The 19,255-nt window shown below is 41.0% G+C and overlaps 2 protein-coding genes across 3 annotated transcripts in view; both read right to left on the reverse strand.

Annotated features, from left to right (window-relative positions):
- The window catches only part of LOC100706137 (electrogenic sodium bicarbonate cotransporter 1), a 34,211-nt gene extending 21,451 nt beyond the window's left edge, over positions 1–12,760 (reverse strand). For both annotated transcript variants that reach the window (XM_025909021.1, XM_003449651.5), the window contains exons 1-3: positions 12,409–12,760; positions 7,004–7,077; positions 6,017–6,184 (exon numbers count right to left, since the gene is read on the reverse strand). In XM_025909021.1, the coding sequence (XP_025764806.1) occupies positions 6,017–6,184; positions 7,004–7,077; positions 12,409–12,428 (262 nt within the window). In that variant the 5' untranslated portion in view covers positions 12,429–12,760. The remainder of the gene's footprint in view (positions 1–6,016; positions 6,185–7,003; positions 7,078–12,408) is intronic.
- Positions 12,761–13,312: 552 nt separating this feature from the next.
- Positions 13,313–18,574, reverse strand: dck (deoxycytidine kinase). Its single transcript, XM_003449652.5, has 7 exons — positions 18,335–18,574; positions 17,932–18,047; positions 16,003–16,196; positions 15,555–15,702; positions 15,295–15,410; positions 14,862–14,961; positions 13,313–13,570 (listed from the first exon to the last, which is right to left on the reverse strand). Exons 1-7 carry the CDS (start codon positions 18,423–18,425, stop codon positions 13,544–13,546), a joined length of 792 nt encoding a protein of 263 aa, XP_003449700.1. The 5' UTR covers positions 18,426–18,574; the 3' UTR covers positions 13,313–13,543.
- Positions 18,575–19,255: the final 681 nt, after the last annotated feature.

Here is a 19,255-nt window from a genome sequence, read left to right on the forward strand (position 1 = left end):
TGGTCTGCTCTTCAGTTTTTGCCAGAATCAACAGGATTATGTGGATTTAGATCGGTCAAAGCAGCGGAAAATCTTACAAGTGTCGGGCTCTGTATGCACTGTCTGCTAGTGAGTGCACTTTCAGCTGGGACTTTAGTTGTCTGGGACAATCTTGTTACACTGTATGCTCATGTTCTGTGATAGCACAACCCCCATAGCCAAAGCACTGCTCGACATTTGCACACATCAGTTGAAAACTCCTAACAGGGAAAGTAAAGGTTGTCAGGTAGAGGCAGCATGCCCTCCTTCATTTAATAGGGTAGCAAAGCAATATAAAAGGTGGTTCACTCAAGAGGAAAAAAAGATGTTTATGCCCAGAGTAGCTCATCACGCAGTAGGGTCTGCCCTCTTATTCAACCTTAAAACACTGTTTGCAGTTAAGATCTTCTAGAGAGATACAGTAGGATGGGAAAGTGGGAGTTTGTTTATGTGTGTGTGTTGTGTGTGTGCTAGAAGGGACATTTAAATATGGATGACAGATTCAGTTTGAGCTTCTGTGTTAGGTCTGCGCTCCCGCTGCCCACTGATTTTCCAGTCTGTAATCAGCTCTGTGGAACCCCCTATGAGCAAACACTTGGCAACACTGAGAAGGAAAAACTCCACTTTTTTAACAGGAAGAAACCTCCAGTAGAACCAGGCTCAGGGAGAGGGAGCCATCTGCTGCGACCGGTTAGGGATGAGGGGAGGCAGACAGGACAAAAGACACGCTGTGGAAGATTGCCAGAGATTGATAATAACTAATGGTTAAATGCAGAGTGGCGTGTAATCACATAGAGAGTGTAAAAAGGGGAGTGGAGAAGAAACGCTAAATGCATCACTGGAAGCCCACAAGCTTATTGGAGCATAACTGAGGAAAGGTTCAGGGTCAAAAGATCCAGCCCCAACTATAAGCTTTATCAACATGGAAAGTTTTAAGCCTAATCTTAAAAGTAGAGACGGCGTCTGTCTCCTGAATCCAACGAGGAACTGGTTCCACGGAAGACGCGCCTGAAAGCTGAAGGCTCTGCCTTCCATTCTACTTGTAAATCCCCTAGGAGCCACAAGTAAGCCTAAATCTGAGAGCAAAGTGCTCTTTTGGGGTGACACGGTGCTATTAGGTTTGTAAGTTAAGATGGGGCCTGATAAGTGGTTGCAACCTTCCAGTCAAGTTATTTGTAAAACCCAAGACCTAAAACCAGGTTATAAGAGTTACTCTCATTCTCTCACACCCAAACTGAAAAACCCAGCCCCTAGATTTATTTCTTGCTATGTATCGTCCCCCTGTCGTCACTCTCAGTTTTCATCTAAATGCTCAGAGTTTTTAATCGCTACAGATGAAATCGCTATAGTGGCCTAGTTGTTGAGAATGATGGCCTCAACACTGCATAAAATTCATTTAATGCAGTGTTGAAAGTTATTTTACAAATGACAAATGATGTTGTCCTTCTGACAAAGAGAGCAAAGAAAAAGCAAAAAGAGCTGCTTTAAAAAATTATGGCTTTAAGGATACAACTGGTAATTTTCACCTTATATACTCTTCCGCACATCTATAAAACCAGGACATGCAAATAAGTTAGACTATTTCTTAAGCATTAGGGCTTGGATAACATGCATTATTCTCTTATTAAATTCAGAATGTTGAAGCAATCATATTTAGCCATAAAGATTAAAGAAACATGACATCCGACCAAATACTTTCTCCAGATGGAAGTACCTTGAACACCAATACCACTGGGAAGGAACATCAGGTCTTTTTTGTTCAGAAAACTTCACACAGTAAACAAACCTCTAGGACTGCCTTCTATTATCTTCTCACTGTTACTTAAATTAGAAACGTACTTTCTCAGAGTGATGGTGAAAAACTACCTCACACTTATTACTTCCAGGCTGGACAATTGTAATTCCTCATTCTCTGGAGATTCCTCCCATTTTGGTTAGTCTTTGTTGGCTCCCTCTATTAAATTAATAATTAAATATAAAATTCCTCTCCTTGAGTAAGTCCTAATTAACCTTTCCTCCACTGTGTCCTAAAGACCTCATAGCACCTTATATTCCCAAAAGAGCACTTCCCTCTCAGAGTGCAGCCCTATTTCTGATTCTCAGTTTCCAAACACATGATGAGAGGCAGAGCCTTCAGCTATCAGGCTCTTCTCCCATTTAACCAGCTCCCAATTTGGTTTAAGAAACATAGACTCTTTCCACTTTTAAGATTAGGTGTCAAACACTTTATTTGTGTTAGAGTTTCATTGATAAGTTTCTCTGCATTAGGCCCAGTCGCAGGCAGGCCTCACATGATGCACTTAGCAACTCTCCTATAATGTCTTCTTCCCTTGGATTTTATGGTGCTACTGCATATCATTAACTTTTTCTCCTCTCTCTGTGTGTTGCCTCTGGTGCTGCATGTTCCTGATCTGTTGTTACTTGCTGTACTAGTGAATGTTTGTCGCTCTGTGCTCATCTTTTCACTTTCTTCTCACCCCAACCGGTTGTGGCAGACAGATGCTGCCTGAGGCTGCTTCTTGCCATAGGCCTCTTTCCAATAAAAAGAATCATTGTCATTTCTCCATAAAAAACCATAAGGTCATGACGTTAGTTGCAAGGCAAGGTGTCCTGCGAGGGCAGGTTGTAATTAGGTGCAGTATAAGTTCTATCCAGCAGTAAGAAGCAATAAAGCTCTTACTGACTGAAAAAACCTACAGTCTCTGATTGCATATTCTAGACATATCTGTCTGTGTGTTACCTTATGTCACAAGTCTGAGTGTATTTTAAAAAAGCAACTAATTGATAAAGAAGTTATTCTACTGTATGTAGATATTAGTTTTTGCCGCATTTACTTAAAGTCGGTGGAAAAGTAAACAAAGTTTGCATGACTCAGACAGTCATCAGGCAGGGCCCATGACACCTACTGTAGAATGACTAAGCACTCAGGCTGGTTTACATCTGAGCATAAGGTGTAACAGAGGATTACAGCGTCAGAGGAGAGGAGATTACTCAGGTGTAGGGCTGCTGTGAGAGGCTGTGAAAAGACAGCTCGATGTTACGCCGGCAAAACCAAGAAACTTGCAACTGTAAATTGTCAACAAAGCCAAAAAGTGGTCAATGGACAATGCCTACCATTGTATGTAGTCAGGCTTTATTCACCCATTCATGCAGATCCCTTCAGACTCTCTCCTGTTTGTTGATAATGGAGCCCAACCCCGAGTCGTGCATTTCATTTTTAAATCTCCAACTCGTGTCTACTTTTAGGAATTGGCTGTACTTTAAGGAATGGTAAATGGACTCCGTGATTTTCTACTCTGCTTGAGCACTCAGACCACTCTTATATCTATAATATCTTGCCCAGTTATACTTTGGCATGCAGACCGGAGCAGCCAGGATTCAACCAACAACCCTCTGATTAGAAGGAAGGTAACAATTCCCAAACTAGCCCTTCAGTGACACAGAAAATTAATATTTGTGGTACGTTTCTCAAACTAATAGATTTCTATTTTTATTCTACAGTTGGAGGCGGAACAATGAATCTACTGGCTGTCTTACAAATAATTCTGGAATGCTTTACAGTTTCCTGGTGCAGTATGCCTCATTAAATGGTGTCACTCCAAATCATAGTATCACTCTATACACCTTCACTTCTATTATTTGTCCACACAAGGTGCCTATTGTTATGAAACTCTGCTCACTGTCTTTGAACTTTTGTTTCATTCTTTTGAATGCTTATACAACTTGTGATTGCGGTCTGTGTGTAGGAGGTTGGGGGCGATATCTGATGTCAAAACAAGGGGATATCCTTTACATGGTTACGTGAGCACTGTAGCACCCACCCACCCTCTGTTCAAAAATGACATGTATGAGGCAAAGTCAAGAAGAAAGCTGACCTAAGGGTTAAGATACGAGCTAAATCAGCTTGTTTCACGCAATGTATGCAGTCAGGCTCTACACCAAAGCCTAGTATCATCATCATCATCATCATCATATTACTAGGTTAGGTTTCATTAAGAATAAACCAGTCTATAAACTACCTAGGCTTCGTAACATCTACATGGCGACTGATTCAAATATTTACTTCAAATTAAAAGTACCTTTTCTTTTTCTGCGCATTTCCATACACAAACTGCATGATCGAGGCCAGTTTTTGCATACATTTTCACGTTCATATGATTTTAGATTTAGATTTATACCGGTCCTTTGAGAAATTCCATTTGTGCCTTGTGGCGACTATTAGACAAATACGCACCTTACGTGTAACACTCACTACAGGGTTTAAGTTTTAAGAAGTGGAAAGTTTTTATTTCCTATCTGACCTACGTGTACTGGTCTGAACCATTAACCGAGGATGAAAGATGTGTCATAGCACATGGTTGTTTGCTACGTCCAAAGAACCATTATCAACATAAAGGGCCAAAAGTAGTCGCTGCGAATGGGAGGTGGGGCCGTTCAGTCCTTTGATGTAAAGTGCTGCCTTGCCTTTTCATTCTTTTCCCTTTAAATTTTTTTGTTTCCAATAAAAGCCCCTATGATTGATATAGATGTGAAAGTTAAAGTGGCTGACCTATAAAGACATGTTGAAAGTCACGCCCTTTCCTCTTTTACTGGCCGAGTAAATGTGCACTTCTAAAATCATATTCAGCAACAATTTTGTTGTTAGGTTGTTAAGTTAATTAGGCAGATCAACATTTACAAATAATAGAACAGCAACTAAATTACTTATAAATCTAAATTTTCTCTAAAATCGTTAACTATAACAAATCTAATGCAAGCCTGGCAAAAAAAAAAAAAACTGCTTGCAGAGCGAGCTTTTGCTAGTGAGCTAAATAAGGGTTATTCTGAAGAAACTCTCTGGCGTTTCAGGTTTAATATATGAAACTGAACAGGCACCCTTTAAGGATTCATCTGAACTTTAAATATCAGTGGAATTACCAGTTTACCTTGATCCTATTGGCCTTTGTGGCCCTGTTGTCATTGTTCACACATGCCCTGATGAGTCAAGCATTAAATCCCTCGCTCAAATGTATACGATACAGCCACACACAACAAATACACCATCTTATTGTGCCAGTTTCCAGCATAATTTTATGGTAAATTCCAGTAACTGTGAATAGAAGATGCAACATTTTGGGACTCTTAAAGCAAAAAAAAAAAAAAAAAAAAAAATTATTTACCTTAAGAGGAGGTACAACTTTGAGGCTCTCTATTACAATTACACATATTTACTGTACACTGAAGCCAAATCACAATGTTGCCATTGAAGACTGTGGGTTTCAGCGTCTTCCCACCTGTTTTACCTAATTAAAAAAAAAAAAAAATCTCCCTTCTTCCTCATTAAATGTGATTTCTGTCTGTTATAGGCTGTAAAAAACAATCAGGGGATTAATGGTTCAACCATGCCAGCTTCCTAAGCCTCTCTATAGGGACAGACGGGATGTATTTTCCCTATAGCAACAGTAAGATTAGGATACTGTTGACAATCTTGCAGTCCTCTTTCATCCACACCAACACTGTACGAGTGCTCCTCATCGTTCGGTCTTATGCATCTCGTTTAACATCTCTATATATTGTCGTTTGTGCTGAATCTTCCGTTTTACCACTTAGCTTCTGAGAATCCTTTCCCACAAATCTCAGAGTGCTGTGTTTAATCATCAAGGTGACAAATAACACCCCCCCACCACCACTTCTATTTACTTTACACACATTAAGCTATTCCAGTGTCATTTTCAGATTAGTGCTCAGCATGTTCCCATTCCACTGCTCCATTTATTCAGTTGAGTGCAGGCTGCTGCTTAAAGAAAGAGAGCCCCTCGCACCCCACCCACCCCTCCTTGCTCTGCCTCCTTAACTAGAGAAACACTGATATCCTGTAGGCTGTAATTTGCACTGGACTCGATCCAACTTACTTAAAGCTCAACTCAGGAGCGATTTATCCATCACCATTGTAGCTCTCATAGATGATTTCATGCACACCGTTTTTACTAAACGTCATGTTAGTGTCACCACGACTCACTGAGAGGTTTGAGGACGCTCACGTCTACATTCTCCCCGTCGGACTTGGACCCTTCTGCGATCTGTTCAGGTCGTTCCCGCTTCTCCTTGTGGTTAGACTTGCGTCTGTGGCGCCTCCTCCTGTGGTAGCTCTTGGGAACATGGACACCGATGTACACAGTGTGGTGACCTGTCACAACATAAAGCAGAGAGCAAGCAGATCAGATTACAAACACAGTTAAAAAGGGGGAAAAAAAAAAAAATCACTTTAATCCCGAAAGCTGGGTAATCTGCATCGTCCACCTGCAGGAGAAAAACAGCAGCTGTGGTGTGATGTAGTGTGAAATGTAAAAATATTTCTATTTCCTCTCACAGTATGCCATCAAATAGCAAAATTAAAGAAATGCCAGCGACTTCCTACACAGAGACTCGTACAGGAAATGATGATTTAATGTCTCCAGGAAGTAATTAGAAAGAATAGTGGGTGTGAGAAGACTGGGATTAACCGACCCAGTTAGTGATGCAGCTCTCTTAAACCATGCATTTCACAAACATTTCTTTTAGGGTTAAATAATCTTTCATACTTGATGGTTAGCCTTGTTTTCTTGTAGAAAACAAAAAGGCAAACACAAAACCACACTCTACTTTCAGACTCCTGTGCAGGCAAGCAAAGGCTCTTGCAGCTACTGCTTACACACAAGCAGCTCGACATAATCCCCAAGTATTTTTTGCTTTGTGTTCATCTAAAAGCAGTGGTTTTGCGAAGTATGTGGATGCCTCAGTAAAATCATGTGGGTGTCTCCAGATGCATTCTTTCGCGGCTTTAGCTGACAGCCAGAACTGGACAGGATTAGAAAGCTTGAATCTTCCTGTACAGAAACATTAGATGGAGTGGAAAGTATTTATCCTATATGTCTAATTCTGCACCGATACTCTGGAGGGCAAAAGAAATGACTGGTTTCACATTTGCTTGTGCAGGGCTGCATGTGTGGAAAAGACGAGTCTTTACCTTCAACTTCCTCTTCATCACAAACATGTTTGACAAATGAGGCTCCTCTGTCCAAGACAGCTTCATCCTCCATTCTAAAAGGAACAAGAAAGAAAAAAAAATGTTACAAAAAGATCATGACATGTAACCACTATCCAACAACGTAAATTAGAGTGGCTGAGATGGCTTGAACCTGTGATAAAGTATATAGTATATATAGCCACTCTAATTTTTATCTCCAAAGTACAAAAAAAGAGAAAAGAATCTTTAGATTAATAGAAACTTCAGATTCTTAAGATAATACCATGTTTTAATTGTAATGTCACTTTTATGTCCATTAGAGTGAAAGTCAACTTACTGTGAAACACAGTCCTGAAAAGGATTCTTATTCAGCTGTGAAATGTTGTTGGATATTAAACTAACACTGTATTTGGATATTAATATGAATATCTGTGAAATTCCCCTTTGCACTCCGGCTTGTAAGTGATGTTTTATAGAGAGATACAGTACTGTGAAAAAAGTCTCAAACCACCCCTCATTTTCTTCCAAGGAGCCAGACTTTATGCTCTTGAGCAATCATTCACCAGGATTTCTGAACGTCTTTCAAGATTCTTCTTTGGACTTTGGTTGCTTTTTCACTCATTTTCAGTCCAGTATTTGACCATTTTTATAAGAAGAGTTTTTTGTTTTTTGTTTTTTTTTTTGGGGGGGGGGGGTAAGCCACTTAACACTGGCCTATGAATCATTCAAGCATAAAAAAGCACCTAACTGAAAAAAGATGAAACAGTATTGTGTGTACACATAACAGACAACTTAGCAAAGAATCAATTTTAAAATGTGTCTTTAGGGCATTTTGTTGCCAACTGTTGCAAAAACATATCATTTGTCCCCATATCCCAAAAGATAAGGCAGTTACAGGCATAAAACAGTGTTTTTGCACCAACAAGTTGAGTCCCAAAGAACTATCAGCCAAAGTCTTTGCATATCTCAGGATGGTCTGCAATGTGTCCTTAAAGAATTTGAGGAAACAGGACAAATGCGGGGCAAAAGAAAAAGTGGCACACCCAATCTTTTTTCCGTAGCAGATGAACAGTATCTGAAAGTCGTGTCCTTAAGAAACAATAAAAAAGTCTCAGTAGAAGGCTGGCTGCCCAGAGGCCGTTCTTAGGAAAGGGAAACAGGGAGAAAAGGCCGGCGTATGCCAAATCACACGAGAACTGGAATGAAAAATCTGAAGCATGAGGTGTTATGGAATAATGAATCTAAATTTGAAATTTTTGTTTCAAATCATCGTCAATATCAGAGATCAGGTGATACGTACAGCAGTGAGTGTCTACAGCAATCAGTAAAACACAGTGGGGGATCTGGTCAAAAGTGATGAAATGATGAATGCGGAAAGTATCCTTTTTTTTCCAAAATTTTGATCCACCGTGCAAAACATCTGATTTGCACTTTCTTTATATTTCAACTTTTTCTGTCTATTGGATCACTCCAAAGCTACACAGGAAGAGCTCGTTAATTAACACCATTGGTAACACACTACAATATAATGTATCGAGGTCTTGCAGTGCCCACAGGTTACCCCTGCTCAACAAGCCCCCTGCAAGGTACTTCCACCCCCCGCCAGCATCAACTCAACTTGTCATGTTCGGAGGAAGAGAAATGCCAAGTATGTCCCAAAGAACACCGTCAACACAGTCAAACATGGAGGTGGAAGCATTATGCTTTGGGCTATTGTTCTGCAGAGGGTACAGGACCACTTCACCACTTTGAGGAGCCAATGGATGGGGCCATGTGCCATAAAATCTTGGAGCAGAACCTTCTTCCCTCAGCTAGAACACTGAAGACGGGTCATGGATAGGTCACATTAAGGTCATGAAGTGGTCTAGCCAATCTCCAAACCTGGTGACCAACTACAAGAAACGTCTTACAGCTGTGCTTGCCAAAAAGGGTTGCTCCACCAGGTAGCCAGTCATGTTTTGCTCGCTCGGCGACATGCAAATCCATTCAGACTGTTTACGTAATTTAGATTCAATCTCTCTCCATTAAAAATCAAACTACCCCAAAAGTTAGACTGTTCATCAAATAATTAATTTCAACACTGTATACAGAAACCAATATACATTACTATAAAAAGGTGGGAAAAAAAACAGGCTGCCTTTATATTCCATTGAGCTGAGCTATAAACTTTACTTACCCTGTGCCTTTGTGTCAGTGTACTGCGTCAAACTGCAGTAAAACTAAATATGCATGTCACAATCAAATTAGTGTTTTTCCGCTCTGGCAGCTGTTTTGGCAGCAGTTTTTTTCCAATAAACAAAAAATAAATATTTGCTTTAGGATGCACACAAAGAATGTGAAATAAACACGTGGGCAGTTGAAATTTGCTACTGAACAATGTGAGGCCAACGATGAGAGGGATGGGAGCAGTGCGCAAAACCGCTAAATAAACAAAGTCAGGAAGGATACAACGTGTTCCTTTGATTGCACTCCGAGCTCATCTGGATCTCCCTAGTGGATATGATCTCTGGCCCTAAGAACGCTAGGAACACAACACTGATGATAACAGATGCAACCAGCTCCCAGATCAAATGGGTGTCGAGGAGTGGTTGGGTTTAGCGCCAAGTTTATATGCAATCCTTAACCTCTATACCTTCTTTTTGTTGCTCTTTCTTTTCTCAATATGAAAAAAAAAAAGAAATAAAAGTGACCAAGGATAAGTCTCCACACTGCACTGTGCACATGGAGTCAACACTATCATTAAGCCTCTGATTGCTTTGAGTGTTCCTTTCTGCTTGTACTCATCTTCTTCCACCCCAGGACAGAGCGTACAGAAAACAGCACGAGCTGGGTTCTACCATGCTGTATTCTTTGTACCTTGTACCTAAGCAGACATTAAGAACAATCAGAAGAGACACACTATAAAAACATGAAACTGGCCCTTTTAATTCATTCTTGCACAATGGCTGTACAGACAGGAGCTACGATTCAGGATCTCTCTAAGAATTTACTTCTGCAGCAGGTACCAAAGTGCTGGTGATGCAGCGGTATGCATGAAGGCAGCTCATGTAGCACAGAGAGAGGGCCATCAGGGAAACCGGTGAGCACACAGAAGAGCAAAGAAAGCTCATGTTTCAGGTTTTACTGCTGGCTAAGGCAAGTTCACAGAGCCGTGTTAATCACTGCACACTGCAGCCTCAGACAGGGCTCGACTAACCATGAGAAACAGGCCACAGGTGGTTCACAGACATCCTGGATGCAGGAGGGGAGCGCATCATTCTTGTTTTGAATTGCCAAATGGAATAAAAAAATACTGCAAGGGCTTCAAAGAAAGTAGAAACTTTAGATCTGCTTTTTGGTATTACTCAGAAAAGTCAAAATGACTCGCTGAGTTTAAAAATCAGGCCAACATCGGATCCTACGTCTCCTCACTTAAGTCAAATACAGGAAATATACTTGATCTTGTTTTTTTTCCCCCCCCATTTCCTTCTATGGCTCTCTCTACTTGATTAATCAATAATAATAATAATGATAGTAAGAATAAGAATAATAATCTGGGTGAAATTCTGAGCAACCAGCTGCATCCATTTCTCATTGCTGAACTTTCCATTCTGCTTCAGTTCCCGGTGACCTCAGGTGTCTGGATAAACCTGTCAGTGCGTGAGGAGCCGGGATCAGCTGTTTGGGATCAGGGATCATCCCCATCTCTTTACAGAATGACGCACCCAGTCCCACCAGCCAGGTTGGCCATGAGGGTAGATGCCCTCAGCACCATCAGGGCAAAAAAAGAAAAGAAAAAAAAAAAAGGGGGGGGAAGTTGTACAGCAGCGAGTTTCAAGCCTTAAAGTGATACTCGCGCTAAAGCTGATTTTCTGGGCAGTAATACCCACATGAAGGTTTAACAGGTAAGCATAAAACAGTTGATTTGGCTGGGCGCAGTAAACCTCTGCACCCTTCACTCATTACTTGAAGGACAGAGGGAGACATATAGGTGATCAGCATTAGGTATATTACTTGACTATTGCCCATTTGGCAGTTTTGCAGGCTGAGAGCAGACCATAATATGAAGCATACACCTATATATATTTAATCAAAGTGTTGCAATAATAAACCCATTATATTGGTATTGTTATCACAACATACTTTTCAGCCTAATATTACTCAGATATAGATTCAGCCTAATATTACTCAGATATAGCCACTACTTTCTACCCAATTAACGATCAAGTGGGGCTATTGCGACTTCCACTACCGCACTATTGCTGAGCCTGAATGTGAAGTGAAATGGGTAAACAAATAAATGGCCATATCACCAGTACAATCAAAGAGGTTATTTGACTTGTGTAATAACCAAACAGTAGTTAGCTCAGTGCCCTTCAGCTCTGCCTTAACTTTTGGAATTTCCTTCAATGGCACATTGGTCAAAGCATCAACGGGAAGAACACAAAAGAGTACTTTAAGTTTCAGCAGGCGCTCACACAGGTGCAGGTGAAACAGAACAAAAAGAATAGAGAAAACGTTTCCCTGTTACAAAACCAAACGTCTGTCTCCGGGAAAGACACAAGAACGAGGAATCGGCTGTCACTTTTATAGTTTCTGCTGACAAGGCACGGCACAATAGGTCATTTCAGGTTTTGTTCGTTGTTACTTGGAGAGGGCGTCACGCTCGCTCTGGGGAACCGTGCCTCGCCTATTCCGATGCAATTACATTTTCAAACCAAAAACATCCGTCAATGAGATGCTTATAAGGAAAGTGCAGATTCAGTGAATTTTCCCTGTTTGACAGTACTGTGAAGTCTGATGTGTTCCTGCATATGAGGGCACAACTGTGCCCACGCTGAGTGCGGATTTTTTTATTTTTTTATTTTGAAGGGGGGGAGGTGGGTGGGTTGTCATACCAGTCTACCACGGGGATAGTGCGTTCTACGCGCACTACGCATTACGCACGGCTTTATTCATAAAGATGCAATGCAGAAGACATCTCCGACACTCTCCACGCTCTCCTCCCCTCTAATTAATAGCGACAGCTTCTTGGAAAATAGATTAGCCCGTTCATAGCCACAGCAGTGCGGCTGTGTGTGTCTTATCTATCCAAGGTTGTCGCTGGAATGAATGAACGCGTTTCAGAAAGATCAGTACTCTTATAAATAGCCTGCACGTGGCGTTACTATGGCATGGCATCAGCGATCCACTAAACTCAGAAACCACACAAATTCCAGCTTTACGCACACTGGCGCAATCCTTTGAACGTGTCCACTTTGTTTGCTGGTGAGCGACATTCTGACGCCTCGTTCACCGACTCGACACTTGCCAGGAAATAGCAAAGCAAATCTCTCCAAAAACCCGAGGACCGAAAGCTATGAAGTAAAACTTCAAATGTGCCCAGCTTTTAGTTTCACCAGCTAACACTTGACGATCACACTTACTTGCTCTTGTCGGAACTCATGGTGACGAGTTTCCCCTTCGCGGCTGATCGGCGTGGCGTCCACCTGTCCTCCTCGTCAGTTTCGAGTCGTGTTAAAGTCGTGCGTGTTTGAGAACGGTTGCCTAATCGAGCTGCTGCGCTCCCAAAGTGCCTAAAACTAAAGTACGTGAGCTTCGGCTATCTCGCTGGGATGATCTCTTCGACCCTACAAATCAAACCTAACGCGTAACGCACAATCCACATATCTAACTGGAAACCCACACGCAAGGCCAAGGTAACATCTTGTCCAAAGCGCCTGTTTGGAAGTGCCACGGGAGTCTTTGTGTGTAGCGTGTCTTTCCCCATATTTAAAGTACCATCCCTCCTCCTGCGTGACGCCACGGATGAGGGGGGCGGAGGTCAGACCATTAGCGCTGGGAGGCGCGCAGAACACTTAAACTTGACAAATTGCCTTCACATTACTTCACTAAAACAACTTTAACCACAGACAGAAACATGAAAAATCAGTTTTTTATTGCTTAACAGGAAATGTGTAAACAAATCCTGCTGACAGCACTCCAAAAGTTACACTTAAATAATTCATTTGAACACTTGCAGAGGATGGGCATTTATTTTGGACCTGGAACTGCCAAAAGAGCAAAAACAAACACAAAAAAGTCATGAGATGTTTCCACCTGGGTGATCTCTTCTACTCTGTGCTTTTTCAAAAAGGCATTAAAGGAAAAATGAAAGAAGCTAATGTCAGATAGCTTTAGTCAAATCCTATTGGAGCTACCAGGTAAAGGCAGGCTGAGCGGTCAGAAATAGGCAGGCAGCTTTAATGGAGACTGGCGACATCTCCTGGAAGAGTTGCACAGAATGCCAAGAAACATTTGGAGCCGAGAAAGAACACGTGTGACACTTGATTTTGTGCAGTTGGTGGGCGAAAAATAACAAGTTTACTGTCATTGTTATCAGTGGACATACATTACAATCTCATTTGCGCACATTAATGCTGATAAATACACAACACTTAAAAAAAAACAAAAAACCCCCCCCAATACCTTTTCAGTTATTGAACATATAAGTAATTGTCATTGTCTATGCTTTAAAAGCCATACTCCATCCAGTCTTCACTCTTTTCTTTGTGGCGGTGTTCATAGCGTGCTCAAGAACTCTTTGACCTAAAAAAAAATAAAAATAAAAACATTAGCATAAAAATCTAAACCAACAAAGGCACAGATCATTACTTTGGATCCCCCCCATAACAGCTGGGTTTATGTAACAGCACCAAGTTGTGTGTGAAACAGGGTTTTATTTGTGCCTAATATGAAAATAAGTGCTTGAGTTAACCACAGCTGATAGCATCAACATGAAACTGATACATGAACAAGCGCAGTGTGTGTTTACGAGAGTAAAAGTGCCAGTGCTCAAATACATTTTATTGCATCACTGAGCCCTGAAGCACAAGAAACTCAGTCTCATGCAGCATTTTGCCCAAAGTGGCTTCCTTTATAACAGTTTTCTTTTTACAGTAGTGTCTTTTGACACAGTGCTGCTAAACGTGTTGAGCCACTTGATGATTCTTTCCATTTTGCCAGGAAAATGAGGCATAGGCGCAGCAATTTATTGAAATGTGCAAAAACATACATGGAAATACAAAATGTAACGGCAAAAATTTAATCTGTACAATGCTAACGAGCCTGGAATTCAATATTTGATATAGCCATCTTTATTCTTTAGCACAGCCTTTACTTTTTTAGGCTTTCATGTAATTTATTTTAGTCGTCAGGAATAGTTCTCCCAGCCTCTTTAAGGACACTCAAAGCTCTTCTTTGGATATTTATGCCTTTTATTCTGTTCTCGGTCAAGTTGATGCCTCAGTAACATTGAGGTCTGGGCTCCGGGGAGGTCAACCCATGACTGATAGTGTTCCATTGTGTGTTTCTCTATCAAGATATGCTTTTACTGCATTGGCAGTGTGTTTGGGATCATTATTATGCTGAAAAATGAAGCCAATCAAGCGCTTTCCACACAGTATGGACCGATGGATCAAGATTTAACTGTATTTTTCTACATACATGATTCCATTAATTCTGATAAGATTACTGGCTGAAATACAGCCCAAACCACAACAGAGCCTATACCATGTTTTACAGACTGGTGCAGACACTGAGGTGCTGCCAAGTGCATCAGATGTATGCCTTTGCCACTTTTAGGATCAAAAGAAGAGCGCCTTTTAATTCCATGATACTAAAGAGAAGGCAGACATCTTTCCAGCTGATAAATGCAGAACAATCCAAGAGGATAAACAGCACTACAGGCCAGAGGATATGAAAATTTGATTTAGGGGCAAACGTTCCCCTTAAAGCAAACAGTATTTCTGGCTCTCCTAAAGCTCCACTCAAAGCGAAACCAGCATGAAAGCATTACTTGATCATTTCTGATCTTTACGCAGGCTTAAACAGTACCAACCTTCTCGATCATGTCAGCACATTTGATTTTATCGCCCTTAAAATCTTCATTCACGTCAAGCGTCATGACCGGCACGTCACTGAGATACTCAAACTCCATGCTGTGGGAAGACATGATATAGCACATGCAGTTAGAGATGTTATAGTTTCCCACTGTGGGAAACTGCATACAGTTTTTAATGAAATGAAGACATTAAACTTTGTAAAGAAATGTACACATGATGGAGCAAAGAAACAGCCCATCACACAAAGACAATGACGCAGATGAAGATCACATGTATCGCTGTTTGAACCCTCGCTTCCCCCCCTCAAGCTGTTGCATGAATGGGGGATTAGGGGGTTTCCAATGCTTATTCAAAGCCTCTCCTATCATACAAGTACATCTGTTTTCCTCATATAAATGCACACAGTTTCCAGCTGTACACTCTGCTTACGTCAGGCTCTTGTGCTGCAGCCAGCTCTCGTGCTTGAAGTGAAGTTTCTCCAAGTACTCCAGAGGGATGTCTTGCTCTTCCTCTCTCCCTCTCAGGTGTAACCGCTCTAAACACCTCTGTACACCGACGAAGAAGAACACTGTGAACTTTTTGCTTGGTGTGAGCTTTATTTATTATTATTTTTTAAATCATGAATGATGAAAATTGCAAAACCTTCTAAATTTAGGTATAAACGTGTGCAGTACAAAGAAGGAGGTTACCTCTGGCGAGGCTCTGAGGTAGATAATGCCATCCAGCTCGATGTCCTTGCCAAACTGGTTGTGCAGCCACCCATGCCAGTCCTGGTAGACGGACCATTCGGTCTCATTCAGGCATTCACTCTCATATAGGTTGGCTGCAAAGATGTACCTAAGATATGATGAATCCAAAAAGAAAGGATGAATAATTCTGCTTTATTTACCACAGACTGTTTTAAAATGTCATTTTTTGAGGGGTTAAATAAATCAGAGGCTGGTTCCTGTGGTGGGAAAGAAGTGAATTCTTACAAAGGTTTCTAAAGCCTGGTAAAAATTCCTACACCGTGCTCACAGCGAAAAAAAATAAAAATCTGGGTAGTCATTTTAACACTTTTGCACAGTTCAGCACCATTATTTTTTCTAATGATAACAATGTTTTTATCAAGTGTACATTCTTCAGTAGGTCGGATACCTGTCACTGTAGATGGACCGCTCAAAGAATTGCACAGGATTCTCAGCCTCCCTGAGCTTCCCGTTGGCTGATCTGATCTGGGCACGCACCCGGCTGATACAGGCGTAGCTCTGGAAAGTATAAGCCCACCGCCCTGGCTTCTCGTACATCATCTGCAGGACGTTCCCCCCGCTTCTCTGAGATGTGGTCAGCTCCTAGAACATAAAAATCCCATTGTTTAATTTTACCCACCTTTACGACTTCTTAGATCTTGCAAATATCAGAATACAACTTTACGCATTGAACTCAGGTCCTTTAAGACAATCCGAAGCATCTTAATTCATACAGTTTCGTGTGTCATATACAAGTGATAGTTACTATTATTTAACCATGTACTGTAAATCATTTAAGCTTTGTCTTTTGCTGAATAAAGCTGGATTTTCCATAAATATCTCAGCCCACATTTAGTCAAAATAACCCATTTTTCTAAATTTGATGGGTTTGTCACCAGCATTGCTCTCCAAAAATACTTTGTCCAATGACTGGCAGGGGGTGCTTGACCACTGCCTTTAAAAGTTGTGGCAGTAGTGGAGACTCGTTGAGGATCGTTGAATGGTTCAGCTGAAGCAGTGCATTCTAATAATGCCTCCATACTATCATTTTACAGCGTGCCGACACCATTTTGCATTATTTATTGGGTTAGCAACAAAAAGTGTATATGTGAGCTGATATATTTTTTTATTTGAAGTGTTTAACTTCTTTTAACTGGGCACTAGGAGTGGGGGGAATTAAATAAATAAATGAAAAACAGGACAGCATGTGTTGAATTTTTTCCACATTCTGCAACAAATTGCAACTAGTGGTGACTAAATGGTCTCCCTGAGCTTGAGGGTGTTGCACACTCACAACTAATTTTGATTGACTGCAGGGCGACTGCACCAGTTGCCTGATAGGAAGCAAACTTTCTGCAAATCTAAAAGTTAAATGTGACTTCCTGTCTACGCAGACAGCAACAGATGTGTGGCTTTCAACAATTTCCACAGTTAATTGTTGAATGATCAGAAACAGTTTGCATGTAATTGCAACCATGACCCTAGCCTGTCCATTTTATGCCAACATTTCTGGCAGGTTTTACTGACAGTGTTGGTATACTCGACAATCTGGTGTTGCAGCACAAAGTGAAAGCATTGGACAAGACAGATACTAACAATTTTATCTTTGAGGACATCACTTCTGAAAGGTGATAAACTGCAGTATATGTTACTGCAATACAATCAAAATAAAAATTTAAAAAACTGCAATAATATCATGTGATAATATCGTATCTTGTGTTGTCTGATGACTCCCACCTCTGCTGGCCTGAATGAAAACTGGTCACAATGAATAATCTGCCTAACTTAACATGGATGACTGGTAACTTGTATCCAGTCATTAATAATATAACAACAGTGCAAATGCAACACACCAGTCTGCTTTTCATTCCATTACGTTACTTGTTTAAGCATCTTTGGTTGATATGTAGAAGAATGCTCAAGTATCTGAATATCCTTCTCACTGCCTGGTAGCTGGGGGTAGGGTGGGGGATCCTTATGGCATGTAGAGTAGAGACAATTAATATTAGGCTGAAGGTGAGGCTACAGTTGTGTGGGAGGTCAGATGTTTGGCCTGATGATGATACATTCATGCGCCCACAGTGGGACCATCTGTCCCTCTGGGTGTGTGGCCATGCAGATACTGTATAAGGGTAGACAGCAGCTGCACTCTAAATACAGATGGGGAGTCTCCCCAGTTAATACGTCTTCCTGAATGCACACATGCACGATAATATGCTGGTTATTAAATTACTCACAAATTTGCCATAAACTGACAACAAAGCAGATTTTATGTAAACCTCAGAAATGCATTTTTTTTTAAACGACTCTAATGTAGAATCGTATTTTATTTTAATACCTCAAAGTCGCTGCCAGTTGTTTGAACATTGCACCACCTGGCGATCGGCTCTGGTACCACCTCCCAGTCCGCGCTCTCCTGCTCCAAGAGGCGCACAAAGGTAGATTTGCCTGCCGCTGAACACAAAGAAGCACAAATTAAAGTTAACTCGTGTCATATAGCGTATTGTATCGACCTGGCTACGCGTCACACAGGTGCAATATCGTCTAATATTTTCTTAGAAGAAGAATACTCTAGTAGCAAATTGGCGGCAAAAGTAGTACATCGTCTGAAGCTGTATACTGTTACACACAGGTACCCCGAGCAGTACCTGACATCCATCTGCGGACATTAAACTTATAAAATGAACTTTTTGTTTGTTTGTTTTTTAAATGTGACTTTTGCAATAAGCTGCAGTACTCACCGATGTTCCCCTCGATAGAAATCCGCTTTATTCTTTTCTCCATCGAGTCGTTCATTGGGTCTGGGCATGGCCTTTTTGGAGTAAAAGACATCTTCGCAAAAATTAATAAATATTTTTAAAATGAATAAAATATTCCTTAGGATGTTGCGGCAGCTGCTGGGATGTCAGCTTGTTGGTTTAGATTGCGCGCTCAATGTTAGGAAGCGGAAGTTAGCACAGCTGTGTATCCGCCCCGGAAGCAGCTGTTGTTTACGTTATTTAAAAAGAAAAGAAAAAATGTAATTCCCACTAAAACAGACAGATAAATTAGCATTACGCTCATTTCCCCAAAGTAAAGTCCTTTGAGCTTTGAATTATTGTATCATGTCTTGATGCATTCTCAATCATCCAGGAAAGTAAATCTCCAAAAGTTGAATCCGTTCATCTGGACGTAGCGTTTGGTGGGAGAAACGTTTCGTCACTCATCCAAGTGACTTCTTCAGTCTCAGCTGACTGCAGGTTTCCCCAAACCTTATAAACAGTACATTTGCATAATGACTGAAACCAGCCCACTGAAGGAACAATGGGCTGTGAGGTCAGTTCCTTAATCATAATTATGTCAATTCCCATGACCATTGATCAACAATCACTGCAGTGATTGATCAACAATCACTGCAGTGATTGTTGATCAAACATCTGACCAAAACCCACTGATCAAAGAACATTGATCAATGGCCATGAGTAGCATTCACAGAGTGTTGGGAAATGGCTGCAATCACAGCATTGTAAGATGGCGAAAGATATACCCTTAGGCCCCCTCCTTGATTCAGAAATGGTCTTTCCCTTTTCACGTAAATTGTAATCACGTATGAATGTGTAAACACGAGTTCAATGTAGTAACTGGTAAGCTGTGCAACTATTCTTATGCTGATATCTAAATTA

The sequence above is a fragment of the Oreochromis niloticus genome, linkage group LG7 (assembly GCF_001858045.2).
Source record: "Oreochromis niloticus isolate F11D_XX linkage group LG7, O_niloticus_UMD_NMBU, whole genome shotgun sequence".
Classification (NCBI taxonomy): domain Eukaryota; kingdom Metazoa; phylum Chordata; class Actinopteri; order Cichliformes; family Cichlidae; genus Oreochromis; species Oreochromis niloticus.

What these genes read in the sequence shown, in the direction of transcription:
- dck (XM_003449652.5), bottom strand. Translation starts at nt 18,425, where the DNA reads ATGTCTTTTACTCCAAAAAGGCCATGCCCAGACCCAATGAACGACTCG. An exon ending in CAACTGGCAGCGACTTTGAG is followed by an intron (nt 16,197 to 17,931) that starts GTATTAAAATAA and finishes TTTATGTTCTAG; the next exon opens with GAGCTGACCACATCTCAGAG. An exon ending in CGGTCCATCTACAGTGACAG is followed by an intron (nt 15,703 to 16,002) that starts GTATCCGACCTA and finishes ATCATATCTTAG; the next exon opens with GTACATCTTTGCAGCCAACC.